This window comes from Thunnus thynnus, chromosome 4 (assembly GCF_963924715.1).
Source record: "Thunnus thynnus chromosome 4, fThuThy2.1, whole genome shotgun sequence".
NCBI classification, from domain to species: domain Eukaryota; kingdom Metazoa; phylum Chordata; class Actinopteri; order Scombriformes; family Scombridae; genus Thunnus; species Thunnus thynnus.
This window is the reverse complement of record NC_089520.1, coordinates 35,559,523-35,577,892: the sequence shown is the minus strand read 5'-3', so window position 1 is coordinate 35,577,892 and position 18,370 is coordinate 35,559,523. Positions and strand designations below refer to the sequence as shown.

At 38.8% G+C, this 18,370-nt stretch overlaps 1 protein-coding gene across 2 annotated transcripts in view; it reads right to left on the bottom strand.

Moving 5' to 3' along the window:
• Positions 1–881: 881 nt before the first annotated feature.
• cadpsa (Ca2+-dependent activator protein for secretion a) overlaps positions 882–18,370 on the bottom strand; it is a 198,649-nt gene continuing 181,160 nt past the window's right edge. For both annotated transcript variants that reach the window (XM_067588510.1, XM_067588509.1), the window contains 2 exons: positions 6,451–6,555; positions 882–5,340 (listed from right to left, as the gene is read on the bottom strand). In XM_067588510.1, the coding sequence (XP_067444611.1) occupies positions 5,167–5,340; positions 6,451–6,555 (279 nt within the window). In that variant the 3' untranslated portion in view covers positions 882–5,166. The remainder of the gene's footprint in view (positions 5,341–6,450; positions 6,556–18,370) is intronic.

The window sequence follows — 18,370 nt, the reverse complement described above, 5'->3', positions numbered from 1 at the left end:
GCTAGGCTAAACACAACCTAGATTTATCTTTTTATTGGAAAGGCAGAGGTGAAACTGATGTCAATATTCTCATCTTAAGTGCTAATATTATTATCAAGCTAAATAATACAGCAGCAATTTGTCCTCTGCTCACCCATATATAGTGGGATTCATGTTCAGTTGCTAAAAAGTCTAAACTTTTTATGCAAACAACTACATGGATATTTTTTTCAGTGAGCATTAGTATCATCCAGGGAGAAAGTAAAATTTCACTAGTAGTTTGATTTACCTCATTCTCATCCAAAATCTTGTCTTTCTTTGTTATCCTAAGAAGGATTTGTTTCCCCCCCTCTATAAAATAATTAAAAAATATCCTGTCTTCTTTTAATTTGGGACTATATTATATCTAATCCTCCTGACTTCAGTCTTAGCTCCCATCTTGGGCTCCTGATTTGATTTTGGTCATTGAAAGAATTGCTAGAGATCAAATCAACAATCTCCTTCTGGACGGTAATATCAAATCTCAAGATGACTGATGCTTTAATCCACAGCATTAATCTCAGACTCTCTTTCTTAAGAAAATGCTGCTGTGGGGGAGGAGAGGAGGTCAGGGCCGTGGATTAACAAATATGTATTTTTTGCAGTCTACTGACACAACAACCTTGTCCACTCTAAGTGGTTAACTCTTTGTGGAAAATAGTACAAGCAACTGCCAAGTGTTGAAACTAAATGTATTACTTATTAAAACATTTTAAACCTTTTTAAACAAATACAAAGATACATTTTAGACTTGTTTTTGAACAAATCACCAGGTTGTTTTCATCTGATTTCACATTCAGTAAGTCAAGTCACAGCAACAACAACAATGAATGAGGCGACAAGTGCTTTCCACAGTTGCTATTTACCTTTATTCAAATGTTCTTGGCCTTGGTGGGTTCTTCTAGAAGGCAGAAGCATGATGAACCCACTGGTAACTTCACACATGGAGCAAGAACACTTTGGGGAGTGAATACCAGGGACATGCAGTACTTGCACACAGGGCGACACACAGCTCTAGGAGTACAGTAAAGAAAACAACACTGACAGAGGGAAGGTACAGGCAGACTTCACTTCCCATCATCCATTATAAAAATGAAGATTAGCCTCATCATACATCCTGGAATGAAAAACAGGGCACATACAAGAATTTATATAATAGATGGCAAATAAACTCTATTATTTAAATGATATTTGACTAAAATAGAACTTTTTTTTTTAAATTCGAAAAGTGAAAAAGGTAAACAGGAATATATCAGTGTGATAAAACCAAACTACAGGATATGTGTATTGCGTTGCTCTTATCTATTAATCAAAATAAAGAAAGCAGCATGGCAGAGGTGTTAGCTTGATGTGGAAATCAAAGTACTGACATTTGAAGAAGTGATACCACAGGAAGTTTATTCCAACAGTAAAATGCAGCTTGTGTCGTCACTGATAGGTTTATCTGTATCTGTAGTTTGACACTGATTCTCAAATCAGTGACACAGTATCACTTTCTTTGTAAAGGATAAATGCAGCACTCTCACTCTCTAATCTAACTTGTGGCATTCACACAAGGTGGTAGTCAAGTAAAATGTATAGTTCCAGGCCGTAAGTGATTATATTGAAGCCATCAGATGTTATTGTAAGAGAGACAGACCTCCCATCCTCTATGGTAATTCTATTTTTTTTACTTTATAACCGCTCTCTTTGCCTGTTTTGCTGCCGAGGAAAAGAAAGAATTTGTCATTGGCACAAGTCAGAACCTGCTGCTTCAACAATGTGCGCACACTGCAATTGATGTGTTATATTTTGAAACAGTCAATAAAATTCAGTAAATAGTGATATAGTAATAGCTGTCCATTTCTGTACTTTATATTCATGTAGGCTAATAAATATACAAATATCAATTAGATGGTATTCTGCATGAGAAATAAAGAAAAAAAATCGGTTATAATAATCATCTGCTTATAGTGATATTTGACCCGGACAGACATGATCACTATAGTGGTTTCCACTGTACTTATATCCTTCTCTAGTTTCTTCATCTCCAACTGCAACTTCTTAATTTTAACTTTCGATGACGCTTGTAAATCGAATAGACGTCCTGTGAAAAAGAAAATGTGTCAAGGAGCAGCTGATAATGGTAAACTGGTAGCTGGTTCTCCTAAGTTGCCTCCACCATGATTTTAAACATGCATCTGATATTATCTAACCTACTGATAATATAGACACAGTCAGGTAGGGGCCAGTGCTGCTTTCCACTTTCCCTACTCAGATATATCCTGCCAGTCCAGGGGACTGAACCTATGACTTTTTGGTAACAAGCTCACTTCTCTAACCTTTAGGCCATCACTGCCCACCTATGTAGGCTTGTATAATTTGCACATTTAATCTGTCAGCAATTTTTTGCCAAGCCATCTCTCTCGCCTTGTTAATTGCAGCAGTACTGCTCTTTTTGGTGATGACTCCTTTATATTCTTGGTATGGTTCCATCAACAGAGTTTGTTCCCCTGCTGAGAAGAAAGCAGCTCTAGTTTTCCCTTCTTTTTGGGACATAGTATCTTTTTGCGACTGCTTATGAACTCTGTGCACGCGCACAATGCAAGCTTATTCAAGCCTGGTTAGAGTTAAAGTTGACTAGACATGGCTAAACTGTGTTAGTGGAATGACTTGAGCCTTAAGTGAAAGTTGACGTTAATTCAAGCCAGGCTTTTTTAAGTAAGCGCAGCTTTCTTTAGATGCATTAATGGAACACCCCTCTGGTGTCATCAGGCAATTTAATGAAAGTAAACACAGTGAACGGCTGTGCGTAACAGCACTGTGCTCTGGTGCAGCACTTCTCAGAGGCTGCATATCAGTCCTGCTGCCTTCAGATGCTGCAGAGATTTAATGAACCGCAGGAGAAACTTCTCATACAGTACAAACAGCTGTGGACAGTAGATACTGTAAGAATCAACCACATTCATTTATAGGTCAATGCAGACTAATTTACTGACTTCCCTGCTTTAACCACATAAAACGTTATTTCCTGTGCCGATTTTGGTTGGAAAGTGTTTAATTGAAATAAATCATTTATATTTTAAGCATTAATCCATTGTTGCAGCATCTTTGCAGCAAGTATTTAGTTTGATCCTGTTGATAAAATCACCAAAGCAGCAGAGGATTGATGTTGCACCACAAATAGACATGGTTCTGACATGTTTGTTTTCAGGGCAATATCTAGGACCAAATTTCAACCAAAATACAACTGTCTTTGCGCTGCTTCATTTGAATAAACCTCCCACCTGTCTACACCTCTCCTCCCACCTGTGCACTGTGCGCTTTGTGCTGGTCACCTATAAATACCACACAGATGGGCAAAGCCAGTTTCAAGGTCAGGAAAATACCAACCAGTCGAAGCCCTGCTTGCGTTGGTCGTTACGTAACCATAGAAAGATGTTTTCAATGGATATTCTTGAATAATGTTGGGAGAGGGACTTGCTTCCTAGTCTGTTTTTGCTTTATTTCCATAACAGACAGACTGATTTGGGTTGACCAAAGCGATGACACTTCCTGAGCTTAGCTAACCTGACTAGCATGGTTTAGCACTTTTGAAAAAAAGCATTCAGGATGGGACTCCCACTTTGGAATTAATGCTCCATGCATGCTAACTCATAGACCTATTCAGACTGTATTAGGTTAATTCAACAGTAATGTTTTGGTTCACAGGGAGTACCAAACCAACGGGTCGAACACACACGCTGTTAGAACAACAGGAAACAGATGAAATTGATAATGATCTACTCATACAACAGCACGTAAGAGGGCAAACGGTTTCTCAAAAAGACAACAGAATGCTTCTTTGGGATGTTAAAATTTGAAGGAAAAGTTTGTCAAGTTAAAAAGTATGCTGATCAATTGTTTGGTTTGTTGTAGTTTATTGTCACTGCTACTATAATTACTCAATTTTTGCAGGCATCAACTTTATTGTTGATGGTGCATTGGATTTCTTTTACTGTGTGAATTGTTGCAACCTTTTTGGGAAAACATCAGGTATGTTTTTAAAAGATGGCAGAGAACAGACAAAAACCATTACTGTGCATTCACTGTCACATCATATCAGCACATGATTTTTATGGATGAGAAATGATGCAGACCCATTACAAAGAAAGTAATATGAGAACCATTACACTTTACAACAATGCAACCTTACAACATACAGTAGCTGCACTCACTGCACATTTTTTTAGCACATCACAGACACAATCATAGCCTTGTTCATAAACCTGGGAACAAAATAGTCATCCATATTGCTTGAGAACATTTAGGAGTAATTTGGGAAAAATATCTTAGTTTTAACTGTCTTAGACTGATCAGTTTGATCTTAAACCAACAAATACAGTTCTAGTGCCAATTCTTAATAGCAATATGGCTTAAAAAAAACAAACTTCTGTATAAATTTCACTATTTCACTTGCAACCACAGCATAGTGGTCTGAATCACTGTGCTGCTTTCCAGCAGAACTGCCTAAAGTAAGAGTAAGAGTGCTCTATACTGTATGTACTTTTCAAAATGTGAAAGAGAAATCTTAGTGACAAGCAACAGCAAAGACTGTAGAAATTTTGGGTTGCACAACATAATATAGTTCATGCCTTCAAGAGATGAACTCCATATACATTAATTGCAATCACCTACATTTCTTTATCATATTTATAAGGCCAGTAAGCAGTCGTGGTCACATTTGTACTCATTTCAAACACTTCTGTCACATTTTGGCCTCTTAGATATTCTGGAAACTCATTTGCTCACATTTCAAGGGAAGTCAATCAGTGTTTGATAGATTTAAGGTTCTATCCTTTAGTACTTGGCTGTTATGAATTTCACTTTGGAAGAATTAAAGCTTGACAAGCCTATGTGGGCAATTTCAAAATGAAGAGCATTGATAGGACAGACTCATGTCTTGCAAGTGTTTATACACACGAAATGCATTTTCTTCATGTATTAATTCTGACAGAAACGTGGAACTATTACAGGAACAAAAACTAACAAAGCAAGAAATTGAGGGAACAAGATGAATGTTAGGCCAGTCTGTTTTGACCTCATGGAAAGGCTGCATGGGTTCTCAGGCAGTATACCGCTCACCCTCTGAAACGATTTGACATTCTTGTAGTTTTGAGGCCCTTTGATCTAGTTATCATTGTCCTCTTCATCGCTGTCCTTCATGGAAATGCCTTGCATCCCTCCTTCCCTCACTGAGGCAGTGGCTTCTTCCAAGGTCAGCCGATTTCTCACGGTTTCATACATCTTACTGTTTAATGTGGAGTCCAGCACCCCTTGAAGGCGGAAGTCACGGTACTTTTTCTAAAGAATGAATGAATAAATCCCGAACAAAAGAATCAGAAACAGCTGGCAAAGACATTCAAGAAATCAATTTACAACTTTTGTGAGATAGATTCTAGCTTTAGTCATGGGTTCCATTGGTTATTATAACATTTGCTGGTTTTCAGACGGAAAACCACCCTGTGTTAAAACAACACAAGGGACTTTGTTGTGAAGGCGTGTTTTTTTTTTTGGGTTCTGCAGAGACATGAATGCACCTGTGGAAAGGTATCAGGACAGCAACTGTCATTCGTTGCTACCATGGTGAGGTAAACTGCAGAAATACTGCCTTTGTGTTACAAAGTGGGGCTGCCCTTTTTCATGCAGCCCTCATGGTGATCTCAATATGGCCTTATACTCAAAATAACTGCTGCGATCTTAGAATGTGGTCACCAAAAATGAGTCCAACAGTGCAAGTAAGGGCAAGTAACATGAGTGGTCAGTTGCTCAGACAAGTTGTAAGCAAGTCCCAAGGTTAGACACATTGACTACAGCATTATGCTTTGAAGCCATGTGGTTTTCAGCTTTCTGTCCTCATACTACACATAAGGTACATTATTAGTAGCAATCTGTACTGATGATATTGAATGATTAATCAACAAAATATGTGTGACAGTGAATTGAGATAAGCTGTTGTGATTCCAACTGTGTCATCGTCATGCTTTGATATTATCACCTTGCTTTGCATCACTTACTGAATCCCATTCAGCTAATATAAAATAGGTCAGATCTCCTATTTCATTTAAGGTTACACCTGGAATTGGTCTCGTTGTATGAAGGTCCAGGGTTATTTGAGACAAGAATGTGGACACAAAAATGTCAACTTCAGCTGCTGGTTAAAACCCAGCTTGTATGGGTGTTCCAACTACCACAGTTGGTGGTGTTAGTGGGTGGGAAGCCAGTGAGGGACTGTTTATGTGGATAGCAGCAGTGAAATATTGTGATGTACCAGAGTTAAAGAAGAGTTAATTTAATAACCTGTCATTGAGAATATTAATTTACAGTATATCTAACATTAGTTGTTGGAAACATTTTGGAAACTTGCTTTAAGATTTGTGATTTGAAAATATGAAAAAAAGCAATTGTCCTCACCTTGATGACCCTGATGAGAATCTTCAGCTGATAGACATGGAGCTGCAGGTCCATACGGTCAGTGAGCCATGTTCCTATAAGATTCATAGTACTGGTGTACCATTGCTGTAACAAAAAACAAATAAACACACAAATTATCATCTGATATTTCATGAAGTACAGTTAAATCTAGTTAACTTCTGAACACACCAGTGTTTATTTCATTAACGAAAACTATGACTAAATATGTTTGTCAAAAGCCTTTTTTTCCATAACTAAGATGAGTCAATGATAAGACGGCACCATTAAACACTAACTGTGACTATATCAACATGCAAAATTGTTGACAAAAAAGACAAGGCTAAAATGTAGTCTAAAAAATAAAAACTTTACCAAACTAAGACTTGAGTTAGAAAAACAGAATGAGGTTGACGTAATATGATAAAAACTACAAAGGACATTTGACACAGGACAAAGACTAAATAAAAAAAAATAGCTGACAAAATTAACACTAGAATACACACATCAAATGACAACATTTCAACACTAAATACAACCCGGAAAATTAATGTCTGTGGTCCATCAACTTTGCTCATGGTGTGTTTGGCAGGAAAAGCATGTGATGCCATCCTTACAGTGTATCATCATGACACTGAGTTTCATGGATCACTGAGGGAGAAGCCAGGGGGACAACGCTGACAAGTAAATCCTTGCAGATAGACATCTTTAATCTGAAGACATTCATGTTGTGTCGGTTGCACAGCCTCATCAAGCCATTTGAAAATGACACACAGCACAGAGTGGGCACTTCTCTATAGCGGTGGTTGTATTCTGCAGTTCAGAAATGCCCACACAATCTTGCCTGGGACCCAAGCTTAGGAAAACAGTTTCTACTCTTGTCATGTGGGGCCCCATCAGATAGTCCTATAGGCTTAGGATCTATTTAAGTGTGGACCCCGGGAAGATCCAGCAACCAATGAGGCATCAGTTAATGGGGATCCTAATAAAGAGGAAAGCTTATGATGCTCTTGGCACACATCAACATGTTCTGAGACTACCCTGTGGTGACAGACCTATGGGCACTTGTCAAAGGCCATGAAACAAATCTTTTAGGTGTCAGTTTAGCAGTATGTTCCAAGCTTTGACTGTTGCGGTCTCTCTTTAATGATGAACCCATGTCTCTTGAGGGTTTTAACGGCAGCAAAGATAGTGATTCTGAGACCCACCCCCCACACACACACAAAATGTGTGGGCATTCTCTCCTGGAAGCCAAGGAAAACTAGGACTTCCTTCTTATTCACATTTATATTTATTAATCATTATTATTTATTAATATTACATTTTTTTTATCGTGTCATCATGGCCATCTTCTCCCAATGTGTCACTGAATTTTATGTATAGCACCCCACTGGATTTGGATGTGTTGTAAGTGTAAATCTTGGTGATGGAACAGTATATTGCAATTGTCAGGTCTATTGAAGGGAAACCAGGTGAATCAATCAGGTGTGGCTACTGTCAACCACAAAACTGTGAATGGTAAAGACTCTGTCCCTGTCTGACTCTAGTCTCACACCAAAGTTACCAATGAATGTCATTGAAATAAAACAAGGTATTCCAGAAACACCAGTGCTATCAGCTACCAAGCCTCAGTAAGATGGAGCAATAGAAGGTAGAGTGTTAAGTAAACTGAACTAGACATTACCAACACAGCAACATGTGAAGTGGTGATTAAGAACTTCATCAATATAAAGCACAGGTGAGCGACCTTCCTTTTTAAACAGCACTTGAAATTTTTGATGACATAGTTCTTATGGAGGTTGAATGACTTTATTATGAGCCACTTTGGACAAAGATGTCTATCAAAAGATTGTAATTACTCAGTCATTTTACTGATAGCATTTAGACAGGCCCACTGATGTTATGGTTCACTGGGTGGTGTTTGAAGACACTCAGCATCATGGACAGGGCCTGACAGGGCTTTGAAACATTCCCAATTTCACATCTGTTTGTAGTCAAGTCAACAATTTACCTGTGTGGGATTCGTTAGTGTTTGTAGCCTGTGTCAGAAAGTCTGGTAGTGCTTGCTGTATAATGGGTAATTAACATTAATAACCAGCAAAGGGAAACTGTATGTTTCTATGCCAACATAAATAAAAGACATGTGTATGTGTTTTATTAATAACTTAACATAAACCTTTAAATGTCATCTGTTGAAATAAAGTTGAGTGGTTCATTATATTTCACTATTAATCTGTATGGTATTGAGTATGTAAAAAGCTTTGTAGTGAATGCAGCAATTGGATCACAATGAGAAGCCATCTTTAAGATGGCACGCCTCTTCAATTACTCAAAAAGTATCCTGCACAAAAATGAGAAATAAATGACCAAAACAACATCACAACAATCAATACATTTCCAGAAATAATCAATTACTAATATTATGTAACCATATACATGAATTCAAATTCATCTGTATGAAAAGTAAGGCCTGTATATTTGATCTTCTCTATCTTGTAATGTTTGGGAATAACTAATGTTTTTTTAGGATCTAGAGGTTTTAATGCCTAAGAAATGAAAAATAAATTGTCTTTGTCTATAATAATATTCTACATTTATAGAAAAGGCATGTAATCAATCTCCTCATTTAAACCAGGATATACCGTTGCATCAAGTACCCTGATAAAGACCTTTATGGTTGAAACCGGTCTTTTTTTTATTGCAAGTAGCCATGTTGAATAAAACCTTTTTAACTTAATCCTAGAGTTTTTTATTCCTGTTCCACACATGAGTGCCTAAAGTTTGTTATTCCTTATATGTGATGACCCTTATCTTCAAGAGCACCTGTGTTTTTCTTGAGTTTTATATGATCAAGACAGTCCTTGAGCACACCACTACCTCTTTTTCACAGGCTTTGCAGTGCTGTATTTTTGCTAGAGAGGTATATCTCAGTAATCTGTATGATGTGTGCACTTTTGTTTTTGAACATTAATGTTGTTTAAATGAAACTTTTCAATACTATTGGCTTGAGCTGGATAAAAGAAAACAATTTTCCAATTAATTGTAATTTTTATTTGAATGATCCGATATTGATTATTAAAATCCAGAGATCGAATTTTGCATTTGTGCCTTTTCTCAGTTAACATGTGTACATCTGTGCTAAATGTTATGTGTATGCAGGGGTTATTTGTTGTAAGTGGTTCACTTAGGGCTGCATGATGTGCAAAATATCTACTTTGTGGAAATCCAAATTATTACTTACATTTAAAGTTAAAAAGTAACATAGATGATAGCTGGCTATATTTGCCATCTTGAGTCACAACAGTGGGAGTCGACGATGTGTGGATTAGCGTGTGGGGTTAGCTAACACTAGCTAGCAGCTGTCTGCACATATCAGACTGATGTCTTGTAAACACAAATAGTGCAGAGGAATTATGAAGCAAACTCAGGAAATTAATGAATGAATCAGGAAAGCAGTGCTGATCATACTATTGGTGATACATGGCCATTCTTAGAGTACCAAAACAAAACATTTTTCAATACCTAGCTCTGAGGAATATAAATGTGCTTATGCTATAGAAATCTTTTGTTATTTAACCAAAGAAGCCAGCATTCTCAGCAAATATATGACAGAAAAACTATCTTATATAAGACATATGACAAAGCATTCGGTGTTCTCGTACTTTGCAATGCAAAAGGCACAATTCAGTCAGCACTCCTAAAGCAGAGGTACCAAACCTAGCCGTCGTAGCCTGGTACTATCATTTACACAGGTGTTACAGGCTTCAACCTTGAAATTCTGCCATTGCTCTATTTAGTCCAGCTCTCTCCACAGCGACCTCTGCGAGGCACAGTGAGCTCAGAGCACGGCAGCCATGCAGAAACAGAGCCGAAAGGCTGCAGATGTTTCTCTGTGGGCCCTGGCTGTTGCCAGTCTAATTGATGGATAATGATGAGCGCGGGCTGATACTAATAGAAGCCGACTGACTTTCAACAGTCAGGGTCACAGCGAAGTGAATGGGGGTTTGGAGAAGAATGGGAGGAGAAATGAAGAGGAAGGGGGTAGCAGTGTGTGTATGTGTGTGTATTTAGGGGAGATGAGATGCCAGAGGGTAATTTCTAAGTTGTACAAGATTTTATCCTTGAAAATGAACAACATTTTATCATAAGGATTAAATAAGAGCACTATTGTTCATCAAATTGAATAAAGTACAAAGTTAAAGGCATATTCTGCTTATTGCAAAAATATTTGCTAACCAGTTTTTCCAACCACAATAACTGGTTGCACAGGCATCAATACTCTCTGCTCTATAGCTGGTTCTGCATAGAAATCTTCATGTCAAAAATACATTTTTAAGATGAAGTCTGTCTGTCCATTCATCCAGCCATCCATCCATTACAGTGGGTATGAGCGGATATATACTAAAGATTTGTGTAGGAATTGTTCACTTTTTCGTGTTCTATTTTGTTTTCTTTTTGGGTGTGTCTTCAGGCTCTGGCAGCGATTATGACATTTAGCTTTTCATGCTTCTTAAGAAAAGAGTAGTAAAAGAAAGTATTGTGTTCACCCATCTGTGTGCTACAGTGAGGATACTTTTGTTGTTACAGTGACCTCCGCCTGTGGTGATGACTCAGATATTCATTGAATAAGATGTGGACTAGGTAAACTCATGCTGTAGCCTTGCACACTCTTAATGTTTGGAAATACTTTAAATCCTAGACTAAAAGACACAATAACAACCAAAATAAGTTAAAACTGATTGTAAGTTTTGCAATGCTAAAGATGATTAATCAGAGTATTAGTTTGTGTGTCTGGAACAACAACCATACAATATTTTGGAATTTTTGCTAGACCAAACCCAAAAGACCATAACCTGCTCAGTAGGACACCAAGATCACTGCAATTTGAGACTTATTGAGTCCATAGGAAGAGGAAAAGAGCAGGTCAAGCTCAATTAGTGGAAGATGGGTGAAAGAGAAGATGGCTGTGCTGAGGCAGTGCTGGGGTGAATCAGTGAGGCGACCTGGTGCCAGCAGCTTCCTATCTGTCGCTGTGTGCCTGTGAAGGCTTCAGCGTGGCAGCAGGCCTGTGATCTCGCCCCGAGCACAACCCCCTGCTGAGAGGCCAGGCCTGGAGTGACTGATCCACTGACTGGCTGCTCTCCCTCTTTCCATCATCCACTCCTCCTTTGCTCTCCTTTTTCTTTAGACTTTACACTGTGCCACACAGCTCCCATCTGCAGCCATTTTTGCAGCAGCCATTTTGTGTCCTGTTCCGCTTTACTCGTCTTCATTTTATATGTAAAAAAAAAAAACAAACTTGACAGTTATGTCACAAGTCTTCTTCCTGCCATGACTGGCATTTTTTTGGAGGTCTGTCAGGGACATCTTGTGCACACATGATGTCTATGATTTTAATGCCAGTTTGAATTTGAATGAAAGTGAAGATATCTGCACGATTGGTATAAATGCTCTCCAGGAGAACAGGACACAAAGACTTCTGAAACTGAATTTGAGAAATAAAACAGGACAGTTTTCTTTATCTCAATCTAAGGACAGAGGGTGTTGTGTGCTATATAGATTGTGAAGTGCTTTTTTTGGGTCAAATATATAAAATTGAATCGACTATAAAACATGTTCACTATCCTTGCCGACATCACATGACATACTGCTGAGTAAAGTTATGTTTGCATTCTTACAAATTTAAATGTTTAAATGATGTTTTTACTTCTGGAAGAAAATCCAAAAGTTCCAGTTTCACTCTGGTTCTCTATGAGAGTTTGTCTTGTAAAAGAAATTGATCAAAAATAGAATGTCTGAATTTACGCTCAGTATTCTTGTAATTAAAAGTAGACAGTCACAAGTCAACTTGTCCCCAAGTCCTCCAAACTAAGCAACAGAAGGTTTGTCATTGCTTTTCATAATGACCCATGTGAGCGTTTTCTTAGGTTAAGGTGACTAAAATTAGCTTGGTTGAGGTTAGAGAACATGGTTGTTGGTAGAAAGGATGCAAACAGTGGTCGTCAACACATATCACATGCAATGCTAAACCCAACAATTAATTGATCTACTTACAAACATTGTGTGTGTAATGAAGTTCTTTTAGAATTTTAAAATGTAGTACAAAGTCAACAGGCTGTGATCTGCAGCACAACAAGCTAGTGAAGCTGTAAACAGAACAGCATCCAGCACATGTTCAGTGGTGTCTGCCTTACACAGAACTACTCTGCAGAGACTGAAAATGTATTTGCTGTTATTAGTCTTTGGAGCCATTTGTAAACAATCTAATGTGACCAGACTCCAGTGCAGTGGTGTGACTCACTGACAACAGAGGTCTATGGCACAGAAGAATAAAATATATCAGGCTTTGGCTACACACATAATATTTGTTAGTAGATCAGTTTATTGTTGGTTTGGCTCTGCACAGAGTTTTTGACAATCACATCCTTTAAGCTATATCAAGCTGTAAGTGTAGTAGCTATGCTTACATACATTTAACACTGGTTTACAGAAGTAGTTTAACTACCAACTGTAACTATATATACTTTGGTCCTTATGGAGAGCATTATTCTCAAGTTGTCTTGGAGAGATTCATCTTCTTGGAAGTAATCACAGACATGCTTCCATGCAGATGGGCTGTGCTTGACATTGCATGCACAATCAGGTACACAGCTGTTCATTTTCAAAGCTGCAGGCCCTACACTGTAGACTACAGCTTATGAGATGCATCAGCCCTGCTCTGAATCTGAAGGATTCCCTGAAGTCTCCCTGCAGAATGTATACAGTAAAGCCTGGTAAAGAACATTGGGCCCCATTCACAAACACTGCATATGCACAAATCTTTGCTTCAACCGTGTATACAAACATTTTAAGCACAAAGCTGGGATTCATCACCATGTTCTTACTTGAATTTATTCTTAATCTGCAAACAAATTTAGAACTGCCTAAGACCATACGTATGCACAAATCATAAATGTCCCTCATTCTTAAAAAATTATATAGTCAATATTTATTCAATGTAAACAGTGTATTAGAACCACAGTTATTTAAAAAATGATTGGGCCTACATATACATCATTTAAAGTGGACATCGCTAATAATACACAATTTATTTACCAATTATAAACTAAGACCATAAATAATCATCATAAATGTGATGAAATTATTAATATATTGAAATTGTCTTGTTCCCACATGTAGATGACAATAGCTTACATATCTGAGTTTCCATACTGGAATGTGACAGCATCTGATTTGACTGTGATATATGCAGCTAGTTAACCAGCAGCCTGTTCAGTGTCCTCACAGCCTGACAGTTCAGTAGTGGTTCAGGGAGGGACGCTCTGCTTTCACTACATCACGGTCTGTTGTGGACAAAGAGGAAACACGATGCACACCTGGTGTAGCAGTAGAGATTTATTTGGTCAAATCCACAGATCTACACATTCACCAACTTTTTATTTTGCTACGAACGTACTGCGTGTTAGTGGTGCAACAGGTATGCAGGCTGTATACAGGATTCACAATCAGGCTCCAAACGATTGTGCCAATGACGTTTACCAGCCAAATCTGCCTTTTCTGGCTTCTACTTCTGAAACTATTGTTTGCATTTCACTAGCAGTAAAGTTTTTCTACATTTTTACCATCACAGCCCTCTTGACAGCTCTCTCCACTACTGCACCACTCCAACACAACTTTCTTTATATAGAGAAATGTGGGCGTGGTAGTATGCTAGTTATTGATAGCGGACACAAGCCTGTCAGTTTAGAATGATTCTGATTCACTAACATACGCTCAGTGGTAAGAACAAAATTGGCTAATGCACACGTCATGAATTTGATGGTAATTTTGCTTGCGCAATTATAGAATATTTCTACGCACATATCAGTGAATGAGGCCCATTGTGAATGCATTTCTGAAAATGAAAAGTAACAACACAGAGAGCCAAAGTCATGATGTCATGTCCAGGCTAGCGTCTGTCCCGCTGGCTTCTGTAATTCAATGCAATCTTTCATCTGTCGTTCTAAAGAAATGAAGCTTGTTCCTGGAGTTTACTCTATATTCTAAGACAACTTATACAGAAAAAACTACAGCTCCCATGAAAAAAATACAAGCACAGCAGCGTGTGTAATTACATCATTGGATTACTAGGGCTTATGGGAAACTGTGTTTGTTAAAGGTTGCTAAAAACACAAAATAATGAATAAAAAAAAAACAACCCACCATTATCTATGAACCACATGACATACTGCTGATAAAGGCTCTGTTCCAATTCTGGATTTTTAGTTATTAGCGTAGTTATAAATGTCGATGGGATTTTGAATGATATTTTCGCTCGTCTGGAACAGAACCCGGAAGTTTTACTTTGGCTCTTTCTGAGCTCTACAAAGGTAGAAGACACAGTGATATTTAGTTTTCTCTCAGGCCTTCAGGCTCGTCCCATTTATTTCTCTTTCCACAACATGTCATGGATAGAATGCCTATTTCTTTTTTGCTCTGAGCACTGTCTACAGGCTGCAGGCCTTCCTGCCAGGCTGAATTCAGCCTCCATTAAGCCTTTCCAGTTAGATGGCTGAGGATGGATGGTGATGGGCAGCCTCACTTACAGGTGGAGTGAAAGGCCGGGAGACACGGTATCGTTTCACTATGGAGGTAACTGAGCATATTTTAATAATAGTGCTACACTCGGTCAGTGTTATGGGTCTCTCATTTGAATACAAGTACCATTGCACCCCTATTTCCTAGTTAGTGTCATTCAACCACATCTGAAGGAAAAAGTGTTTATAGCTTTTGTGGCTGAATAGTCACACTTGTAGGCGAGGTGAAAAGCCTACAATAGAGGGGTTGCACACACTTCTGGACAAGGTTTTCCCGAAGGCTTTCACACTGCTGCATTTCTACATACAAAAAATGACGAAACTAGTTGTGTGAAAAATGACAGAAGAGAGTTCGAGAGAAGTTAAAATCCTGCCTTTCTCTCACCACCACACACCTGGCCAATCATTGTGTGAATCATGTTTGCTTGTTGGATAATTGGTTTTGATCAATTTGTCTACTACAAGTTTTAGAACTTTGTGGAAGTCAGAGTATAAGGCTGACCTTTGTCTGGGTTTAGCATTTTCTCTTTTTCCACCAATTTATGGCTGGACTGGCCACAAACCAGCCGTATAACCCCAAATGTCTGTCCATAACTGACCCACTGAGTCACTGACTCACTGACAGAGTGCTGAGTAATGAAGTTACAACATCGGTCCCCATTTCCCTAAGAGTTTCTATTACATCCTCAGGGGGCGTTTACAGAGGAGCCCCAAGCACACTCTCGCTGTCAGCGCTTCAGTCGGTAAACACAAATTTACCAAATGAAGCGTCTCACACGGAGGCTCCGACACTGACAGGAGCACCAAGCCGCAGATACAAAGAGGTGCAACGGATCCATTTTACCAGCCTGCATGGTGGCTATCAGCTAATTAGCATGGCTAACATGGTTAGCATAGCCATGCTGTGCTGCGTGTAGCCCATAGACTTTATAAAAATAAGGTTTAGCCACAGTGTTTCCGGTTGAACAGCACCGTACTGAGCAGCTGACAGCTGTGTTTATGGTGTTTATTTGTGCGCTCTGAAAGACATCACAGCATGGATATAAAGTCACACAGCTGATAGACTGTTAGCCTAGCATGCTAATCCTAAGTAAACATATGGATGAGACCAGATGTTTACAGACATCTGCAGATAGAAACAGATGAAAGAGCAGGGGCAGTTAACAGATAATAAGAAAAGTTATAATTAAAATTAAAATAAGTTCAATTTCAAATCAAACATCCCAAAACAATACTGAGTGGAAAGTATCATTCTTGCAACTGCATTTATAACCTTTTTTTTGACTAAAATGTTTGTGATATGCTACTTCAGTATATTTTAACAATACATAACAACAAACATTACTGGGACCACTACAGAAAATGAACAGATGTATAGATGAACATTTCATATCCAGGAATTCACATTATAGAAATGACCACTGACTATCCCTGTAACAAATTGGCCACAGTTTTGCACATTGACCATACACAGTCCGGCCATATTCTAGGTTTTGACCTAGTCTTGTTGTTTTCTTGTCTTTTTGCGGAACATAACTTATATTTACTGTACCAATTCATTATCAAATCCTTTTCTTGCATCCTAACATCTGTCACTTGACACTTTACAACTACAACACTTGACACTTTTGCAACTATCTGAGCTCTCCAAACCAACTATGTCTACTTCCAAATAGCCACACGTAAAAACCATATTTCACTTCAAGACACCTGGACAAGGTTACAGTCCTTAGGGGCAGGATTAAGACATTTTGGCGTCTACATGATAAAGTTGAAAGCCACTTTGACGCTTGCTGGGCTTGTCAAGTGAACAGTAATGGCCCCTCTAGCTTTGTTCCTTTTGGCAGGAACTAACAAAAGAAAATCAACAGAACAGACGAACTCACCCAAGCTCTCTTTTTTAGACTGCATGGGGATCAGCAGGGGGCCAGCACTTGCTGACAGCCAAAACAAGCGTAATATGGCTCTGAATACATAATGCCATAACCCGACAGGGATCAAATCTGTGACATTCTAACGAGTTCCATCTGAAGAAAGGGCTTCCATTCCTTCAACCGGGTTATCTGCGTGTGTACATTTGTGTGTATTTTGTCACCTCACGACAGGCTGATGAACCCCTACCTATACACAAGCGACATGCACGCCACACACAACACCACACACACAACACACACACACACACACACACACACACATCTGCTGGTCCATCCCCCTTCGAGCGAGAGCTGGGAGACAGAGCGACCTCCTGCCCCCATCTGACACCAACCCACCCATCCCACCCAAAACCCCCACCCACTGCCAAACACACACACATACAGACACACACACACACACACACAAACCTCGCCTTGAAGCCAGCGTTCACACCCAAGTCTTCACATGACGCTTGGCAGGGGGGTCCTGCCACCAGCAGGATTGATGCAAAAAATGGCACACCTCTTCTTCTCCCCCTCCACCTACTCACCTCTTTCATGACCCTTTTGCATATATTTGCTGTGTAGTGTAATGAAATGGCACAGGCCTTTTTACATTTGTAGGGCAAACAATACTCATTTGCCTTAAAGTTTCACCAGAACTGCAGGGTGCCCATATCAGCAGATAACTTGCACTCCACTCTAAGAGCAGATATGTGCATCACAATAGATAAATGTACCTTTTAAAAAAAAAAAAAAAATGTCGATATGACCTGGATGTGGGCAGAACGTACCTCTGTCCTACATGCATACGTTATACTAATGTCTCCTTTTGACCAAATATTTCCAGGTACCTGGGAGCCTCAGGAACTAAACCCAGAAGTACTGTACATCATGACTAAAAGACTGTTTCGCATTCCTGTTTTTACCACATCTGGTGGAGCTGTGAAGATGAGATCAGTTTGACAGTAATTTTAAAATGATGTCTGCATTTTACTGTGGCGTAACCAGGGGTTAAAGTCCATATTTCCGCTTGTTGACTCCATAGGAAGTGAAGAAGCAGAAGCAGTGATTCCAAGACTAACGTCATTGAAAACTTAAGCCAAAATATGAGATACTCGTGTCTGTTTGTTTGTGGCAAATGAAACTTGCAAGACTTTTCTTTGTTTGAGCTGATATTCATCTGCTGGCCTTGAGGAAGTTTGTTCCTGACATTTATTCAGCTGTTTCTCTGCTGTGGAACCAGATGAAAAGTAAGAGACAATGTTGTTTATCTCTGAATTTATCGTATTATCATATCAGTCATATTCATAATGTAATGTCATTGATAATCTCTCCACGCAATAACATTGGTAATATTAATTGGTAATAACATCAACGAACAACAACAAATGACTGTACTGCTCTGTCTCCTGTATCTGACAGTAATACACT